This window comes from Alexandromys fortis, unplaced genomic scaffold (assembly GCF_014885135.2).
Source record: "Alexandromys fortis isolate MF-2015 unplaced genomic scaffold, M_Fortis_MF-2015_v1.1 scaffold_293, whole genome shotgun sequence".
NCBI lineage: Eukaryota > Metazoa > Chordata > Mammalia > Rodentia > Cricetidae > Alexandromys > Alexandromys fortis.
In genome coordinates this window covers 618,000-626,570 of record NW_026068177.1, presented here as the reverse complement: position 1 = coordinate 626,570, position 8,571 = coordinate 618,000, and the positions used below count along the sequence as shown (strand labels likewise).

Sequence of the window (8,571 nt, the reverse complement as noted above, 5' to 3'; positions counted from 1 at the left end):
TTTTTTTTTTTTTTTTTTTTTTTTTTTTTTTTTTGTCCAAGTTTTATTTTGATACAGTCTTACTATTTACCCAGAACTTTCCGTCCTTGTACCTCGGCTCTCTGAGTAGCTGAGTCACTGCCCTTTGAAACCACGGGGGCTCCTCAGAGTCTCTAGTGAGCACTAGAGATACCCTTGGCCAAGGGAAGGAACTAATCCCAGCTTCATTTAGTCCTGGGGAATTGGGGGATTTGGTTCCTCCCTTTTCTCCAGGACCATGTATGTATGGGGGAAGACAGAGCCAGGTGGTATGCCAGGGGTTAACTATTTTCCTGCTGGAGAGTGGGGAAGACTAGTCAAGGGTCTAGTCATGGAGACCTACATTCAAGTCGTTTGTGAGGCAGCAATAAAGAAAGCATTGCCCTGTCTTAAGAGCTAGCGAGATACCAACTGTTAGTTTGCCAGCTTGATGACCATCACCTCAGAATATCTCTGGAAATGGGGAAGCCCAGGAAGACAATGAGTTTGAGGATTCCTACACCCTGAAGGGTCCTAATCACCCACCAGCCCACTGACCTGCTTTCTGCTCCTCTTGGCCCACAGGTTATGAGGTGACGGTGTTGGTTCGTGACTCCAGCAGGCTTCCAGCAGAGGGGCCCCAGCCAGCCCACGTGGTGGTGGGAGATGTTCGGCAGGCAGCCGATGTGGACAAGACCGTGGCTGGGCAGGATGCTGTCATTGTGCTGCTGGGCACTGGCAACGACCTCAGTACTGAGCCTCCCCTTTGCCCTCGGCCCCTCCCTGCACCTCGGCCTCCAGCACCACCCCCTCCCCCGGCCCCACCCTTGCCACCCCTGCCACCACCGCCGCCGCCACCTGCCAGTGACAGCCACTCTCTGTCCCCTCTAAGGTCCCACTACAGTAATGTCCGAGGGCACCCGGAACATTGTGGCAGCCATGAAGGCGCATGGAGTGGACAAGGTCGTGGCCTGCACCTCGGGTGGGTGGTGGGGTCATGGAAGTGGGGCTGAACTGGGAAGGGGGTGAGTACCGAACAAGTAACCCCCAGTCCACTAAAATATGGTATTAAAGCTATCCCAAAATACCATTGATTGTGAACCTAGCAGTGTGCCCCAGATTCTGTACCCACGTGGTTCACAGATAAAAGTGAGGCGACACACAGATCCGTGATTGAGCTGACATCCCAGATGAGCAGAGCCAGGGTAGAAAGAGCACGGCAGAGGGATCAAGGTTGGGAGTGGACAAGCTGGGGAAGAAAATGGGAACGGAGAAGTTGGAGACACTCACAGAGAGTATCGCTACAGCTGTGGTGGTGTCCAACAACTTGCTGCCCTATCAGTTACAGAGAGATAGACACTAAACAAAAGTTACTGGGAGTCTGGAGTGTGGCTCAGTGGTAGAGCCCCTGCCTAGAATTCCCCAGTGAGGGGCTGGGGGCGTGGCCCAGTGGTAGAGCCTCTGCCTAGAATCCCCTAGTGAGGGGCTGGGGGCGTGGTCCAGTGGTAGAGCCCCTGCCTAGAATCCCCCAGTAAGGGGCTGGGGTGTGGCCCATGGTAGAGCACTGTCTGGCATGTACATGGTCCTAAGATTTATTCTCAGGACTGAAGTAGTCATCAGCAATCCAGAAGGAGTTAATAGCAATTAATGCTAACATCACCCAAATAAAAAGCCACGTATAGCTTTATTCCTGTAATCCTAGCTCTAGGGAGGTAGAAACAGAAAGATTCCTTGGGCCGCTGGTCTGTTGTCTAGGCAAATTGGTGAGCTCCAGATTCAATGAGAGACTCTCTCAAAATATAAGAGGGAAGAGAGTGAACTCTTTTTTCTTTTAAGATGTATTTATTTATTATGTTCATAGTGTTCTGCTTGCATGTATGCCTGCAGGCCAGAAGAGAGCACCAGATCTCATTACAGATGGCTGTGAGCCACCATGTGGTTGCTGGAAATTGATCTCATGTCTCCAGCCCCTGAGGGAGAACTCGTGAGGAAGGAACCCAGCATCGCCTTGTCCTTCACGCACAGTGCACACACATGCATATACCACACAAATTTTTACTTTTGTTTTCACGATTTATCATGGGGGGAGGACATGGAGGTCAGAGGACTACTTGGTGGGAGTCAGTTCTCTTTTTCCACCATGTGGATTCTGACAGCAACCTCAGGTTGTCAGGCTGGGGACAGGAGAAGAGCTTACGAAGGACAGGTGGCCAGCTGAGAAGAGATCAGATTTAGAATAACCATCCACTGACTTCTTAGAAGAGAGGTGACTGAAGGGACCTGCATTCTGGCAGTTGAGAGGCGAGAGTAAGCCACCTAATGATTCTGTTTAGCCCAGGCTAACCCTGCCCTGTGTCCCCGCCCACTAGCCTTCCTGCTATGGGACCCAACCAAGGTGCCCCCACGCCTGAAGGACGTGACTGATGACCACATCCGGATGCACAAGGTGCTACAGGAGTCGGGCCTGAAATACGTGGCTGTGATGCCCCCACACATAGGTGAGTAGGGGGGCTCCACGGCCATAGCACCCCACATACATAGGTGAGTAGGATGGGACTCCACGGCCATAGCACCCCACACACATAGGTGAGTAGGGGGGCTCCACGGCCATAGCACCGCCAGCCTTGTTCACCACCTGAGAGCTTAGCTGCCCCCCCAACCCCGGCTCCTCTAAAACTGCCAGTGCTGCACAATGGGTTCATATTCAGGTGCATGCCCATAGAGCAGTGTGGGCTGGCAAGAGGGTTCACTGGGTAAATGCTCCTGCCACCAAGACCAAGGACCTGAGTTCAAGCCCCGAGACCCACATGGTGAAGACAAAAAATGCCCCCTGAAGGTTATTCTTTTGATAGCTACATATGAGCTGTGGCAGGTGACCGCCTCCTCAAAACAAGTAAATAAAAATGTAATTGAAAAAAAAAGGTTTTTTTCAGCAGTTAAGGGCACTAGCTACCCTTCCAGAGGACCTGAGTTCGATTCCCAGCACCTACATGGCAGCTCACAACTGTCTAACTCCAGTTCCATGGGATCTGACATTCTCACACCAATGCACATAATTTTTTGTTTGTTTGTTTGAGGCAGAGTTTCTCTGTAGCTTTGGAGCCTGTCTTGGAACTTGCTCTGTAGACCAGGCTGGCCTTGTCTCTGCCTCCTGAGTACTGGGATTAAAGGCATACGCCACCAACAACCAACTATAGAATTTTTTTAAAAGAATATTTTTTCAAATGAGGATCAAATAAATGATCCTCGCCTGTAATTCCAGACTTTGGCAGCTGAGCAGGAGGATTACTACTTCTAAATTAGCCTGGATTTTGAGATTTTGTTCCAGAAATCCAAATCAGAAAGAAAAAAGTAGTAAATATATTTTCTGTTCTTCATCTTCTGCCCTCATATAGCCCAGGCTGGCCTTGAACTTACAGTGTAGCTGAGGATGACCTTGAACTTCTGACCCCCCCACCTCCCAAATGCCAGAATTACAGGTGTTCAGCACCACACTTGGGTTGGGGTTTGTTGTTGTTTTCATTTGATTTTCTGTGTGTGATATTTGCATGCATTATGTCTGTGTACCGACTTCATGCAGCACCATGAGGCCAGAAGAGGGCTTGGATCCCATGGAACTAGAGTTGCAGGTTGTGAGCCGCTATGTGGGTGCTGGGAATCAAACCCAGGTCCTCTGGAAGAACATCCAGTGCTCTTAGCTGCTGAGCCGTCTCTCCAGCCCCTATGCCTGGTTTGTTTGATCTCCTTTCTCTTCTACTGTTCTGTTGTCTCTCTGTAACAAACAAATGCCATGGAATTAAGGTATTAAAATATCACCACCATTTTTTTCTTTTTTAAGATTTATTTTTATTATTTTTACATATGTGTGTGTGTGTCCCATTATGTTCACATGAGTGCAGCAGCCCACAGAGTTGGATTCCTTTGGTCCTAGAGTTACAGGCCGTTATAAGATGCCTGACATGGGTGTTGGGAAACAAATTCAATTCCTCTGAAAGAGCACTGAGTGCTTTTAAGTACTGAGCCATTTCTCCAGCACTAAAATCACCATCATTTATTATTGTTTCCTGACACTGAAAGTCAAGACTCAGAAGGTGGCTCTTGCACGGGTATTTCTGGACTTGCACATTCAGAAGGTGGTAGGGATGCAGTGACATGGAAACCTTCCACACAGACACATATGGAGGGAGATGCAGATGTTCTGCTAGAACAACTACATGTGGTCTCCCAGGAAAAGAGAGATGCCAGGCGTGGTGGTACACACCTGCCATCCCAGACTACGTGTTTGAGGCCAGCAAGCAAGTCTTGATCTCAAAAAATAAAAGTTATCTGATGAACTAATATGGGGAAGCCCCCGCATACACACACATCATACACAAAACTTAGTAAATTAAAAAGTTTACCCAGTTATTGTGGCTCACGCCTTTAATCCCAACACTCCAGGGGCAGAGGCAGGTGGATCTCTGAGTTCGAGGCCAGCCTGGTCTTCAGAGTGAGTTCCAGGATGGACATCAAAGCTACAAAGAAAAACCTTGTCTCGAAAAACAAACAAACAAATGAATAAATAAATAAATTGATTAATTAATTTAAAAGAAGAAATCTGAAAATGGGAAGGATGGCTGGTTCATTCCCTCTGTCTTTCTCTCACAGGGGACCAGCCGCTAACTGGAGCCTACACAGTGACCCTGGATGAACGAGGGCCCTCAAGGGTGATATCTAAGCATGACCTGGGCCACTTCATGCTACGCTGCCTTACGACCAATGAGTACGACGGACACAACACCTACCCCTCCCACCAGTACGAGTAGGACCCTGGCCCTGGTGGGGGAATGGCATCCTGAGAAGCGACACAGAGAGGGATCAATAAACTTTTAGCCAAGAGCTTCAAATTGTTTCAGAACACCCAACCCAGATTTTCCTCTCATTTGTGAGTTTTTTCAGGGTCTTACACATGGTGGGTAAAGTCTCTACCACTGAGCTACATTTTCAGTCCCCTTAACTGGCAGGTTTTAGACGGGTGCCCTATTTCTGAGACATGGCCCGGACTTTTTTTAAGTACATTTATTTATTTAGGGATGGGAGTGGCATACTATGGTACATTGATCAGAAGACAATTTGATGGATTCAGGTCTCTCACCATATGTCGGTATTAGCAGCAAGCACCTTTAATCCCTGAGCCCTCTTGGAAGCCCTTTAATTTTTTGTTTTGTTTTGTTTTGTTTGTTTTTGATTTTTTGTTTTTCAAGGCAGGGTTTCTCTGTGTAGTTCTGGCTGTCCTGGAATTCACTCTGTAGACCAAGCTGGCCTCAAACTTCTGCCTCCTGAGTGCTGGGATTAAAGGTATGTGTCACCGGCCACCACCACCTGGCTTTTTTTCTTTTTTTTTAAACTTAGAGATAAGGTCTTGCTGATTTTCCCAGGCTGGCTTTGAACTGTCAATCTCCTGCTTCAGTCCCCTGCGTAGCTAGGATTGCAGGATCCCACCACATTGAAAATGTAGTGTTTCTTCATTCAGTTATTCAGTAAGAGTTGTGTTTTTGTTTAGCCCTGGGTTGGGGTCCCAGTGGTGACCAGGGTACTCTACGCCCCAGCTTTCCTCGCTTCACAGAACAGCGGGGTGACGTGATACCTCTGAGCTCAGAGGCCTGGGGCCACCAGACATGGGGTCATCTGACACAACCTGAGCAGACGTTTCTGATGGCCTCAGGAACTGACACCATGCGCTCAGTAGCAGAATCACAGTTTGAAGCAGAACCGAAAACAGTTTTACAGGTGGGGGTCCATCACAAAGTGAGGGACTGTGGTAAAGGGTCACAGCATTGGGAGGCTGGGAATCACTGTCTTAATGAACGACAGATAAATATCCAACCTGAAGCCTGGATTACCAACAATGTGCCTAGAGAAGGTTCTAGAGTAGGGCAGCATTCCTGGCCACAGCAATGCAAAGCAGAAAGGCATATGGCTCCTTTGACAAACTAAACTTTGCCTTTTACAGTTAGTGCCAATCCTACACGCCAGACGTGCAATCCCAGCACTTGGAAGAGGAAGGCAGGAGGATTACCAGTTCTAGATCAGTCTTATAATAAAATAACAACAATAGGAACACTAAATATTAATAATACTGTTATAGTGAAGCGGGCGTATCCAAAACTAAGGTCCATGGAGGGTGGATTATAAAAGTTGGTATAAAAAGCTGCTTTAGGGCTGAGGAGATGGCCCAGCAGTTAAGGGCGTTTGCTGCAAGCCTGACGACCTGAGTTCGATCCCTGGGTCCCACATGATAGGAGAGAACCAACTCCTTTAAATTGTCCTCTGGTTTCAACATATGCGCTGCACTGTGCATGCCACAAATAAAGTCATGTAATGAAAATTTACCACAAAGTCAAGCTTTACTGAACATGGCGCCCTTTTCTGTAATCCCAGCACTCAGGATGCTGAGACAGGAGGATTGGGATAATTTTGAAGCCAATCTAGGCTCTGTAGTTTCAGGCTAGCCTGGATTCAAGGTGAGCTATGTCTCAAAAGCAAATAAAAAAATTAAAAAAAAAAAAAGAAAGAAAGAAAGAAAAAGAAAGGCCGGGTTTGGTGGCCTATACCAACACTCCAGCAGAGGACCTCAGTGAGTTCAAGGTCAGCCTGATCTACAAAGTGAATTCCAGGACAGCCATGGCTACACAGAGAAACCCTGTCTCAAAAAAAAAAAAAAAAAAAAAANAAAAAAAAAAAAAAAAAAAAAAAAAAACACCAAAACTTAATATGTATACACACACACACACACACACACACATTGCCTAGTCCTAATTGTGTCTCTCTTTGGGATCTACTGTCTTCTATTGTTCCCCTGGACATTTTCTCTTATGCATGGTCCTTCCTCCTCCCAGCTACCCATGTATCCCCCTCCACCCCCACCTGTTTGCTCCCATGGGGGATCCTCTTGAGTCCCACACAGACAATGCCGGGAAAATGACAGACAGGTTCCAATCCAGGAGACATGGTCTGAGCAGCCACAAATCTCAACAGAGATGACAAAGCTGCATCTGTTCTCAGTGAAAACTCTCTCGTGGGCCTAGAATCTTACCTCTGCAGAAACAGCCATGTGGGGGTTGGTTGGTTTGGAACAGATTTTATTTGTTGCGTGTGCCTGCACTCAAAGTACACAGACACACAGCAGCAGAGAACAGGTTGTAGTATTGTCTTCTCTACTTCTGTCACCTGGGTTCCAGGGATTGAACTCAGGTTGTCAGACTTAGTGACAAGTGTTAGTGACAAGTACCCTTATCCACTGAGCCATCTTGCTGGCCCAAAACGGTGGCTTGGTTTTGTTCCTGCCATCTCGATTTCTCTTTCTGCACATTGCTTGAGCGTTTAACAAATTTTCACTGGGTACTTGCTCTGTGCCCAGCACTCAGGAGATTCATCAGACCAAGCAAAGATAACCTTGGAACTGTCTCAAGGGCTCCAGCCCGGATGGGGGTAGGCAGAGAGTCATGGGTTGGTAGGGAACTGACTGTAACTCCAGTTAGAAGGATACCGAACATTTGGCCTCTTCAAGCACTGCATGCATGTGGTACACAGACATATATGCGATCAAAACACTCCTACACACAAAATTAAAATAAATAAATATAAGAAAATTAATGATGACAACAAAAAAAGATGCAGAGTGGGTATGGCATTGGACGACTGTAACACCAGCTCTAGAGAGACAACAAGGAGGGGGCAGGAGTTCACGGTCATCTACACGTGCAGATAGAGTCCTCCGCATATGCAGATAAAACACATACATAAACCTTAAAAAAAAAAAAAGCAAAACTGGGGGATGGAGGGATGGCTCAGCAGTTAAGAGCACTGGCTGCTCTTCCAGAGGACCAGGTTCAAATCCCAGCAGCCACATGGCAGCTCACACCTATCTGACGCCCTCACACAGACATACATGCAGGCAAAACACATAAAAGAAAAATAAATTAAAAAGAAAAATAAAAAAACAAAACCATCTGGACAGCAGTGGTGGCACACACTTTTAATCCCAGCACTTGGGAGGCAGAGGCAGGGGGATCTCTGAGTTCTAGGCCAAGGCCAGCCTGGCCTATAGAGCGAGTTCCAGGACAGCTATGGTTACACAGAAACTCTATTTTGAAAAGCTCCCCCCCCCCCACCAAACCCAAAACCAAGAAGATTTGGTCTTGAGATTTGGTCTGAGTGTTTACTATGGACTAGCCTTGCACTGGACTCGAAAGAAGGTAAGGAAAGAAGTTCCTTGTTTATCTCTTAGAAGGTATTGGAGCCATTTTAGAACCCCTGAAAGAAGTCAGACAAGATTGTGAATGCCTAAATCCTAGCGCTGGAAGACTGAACCGGAGGACACAGAATCCCAGCACAGCCTAGGCTACCTAGCAAAAGCCTGTCTCGGAAAACAAACAAAAAAATGGTTAGGGACATAGCTCAGGAGTAGAGTGCTTTGGCCAGTACTAGCTCAGCTCTGTGTTCCCTCCCAAACACCACAAAAAAACAAAATGAATTTTCTGGGCCTCGAGGGTCACACCTGCAACTCTCAGACTGAAGCGATGGAAGCGGGAG

General features: G+C 47.3%; 1 protein-coding gene across 1 annotated transcript in view; it reads left to right on the top strand.

Moving 5' to 3' along the window:
• Positions 1–4,901, top strand: part of Blvrb (biliverdin reductase B) — a 13,643-nt gene extending 8,742 nt beyond the window's left edge. Inside the window, exons 2-5 of the mRNA XM_050129034.1 lie at positions 583–747; positions 890–979; positions 2,367–2,495; positions 4,645–4,901. Of these exons, the coding sequence (XP_049984991.1) occupies positions 583–747; positions 890–979; positions 2,367–2,495; positions 4,645–4,802 (542 nt within the window). The 3' untranslated portion in view covers positions 4,803–4,901. The remainder of the gene's footprint in view (positions 1–582; positions 748–889; positions 980–2,366; positions 2,496–4,644) is intronic.
• The last annotated feature ends 3,670 nt before the right edge of the window (positions 4,902–8,571 follow it).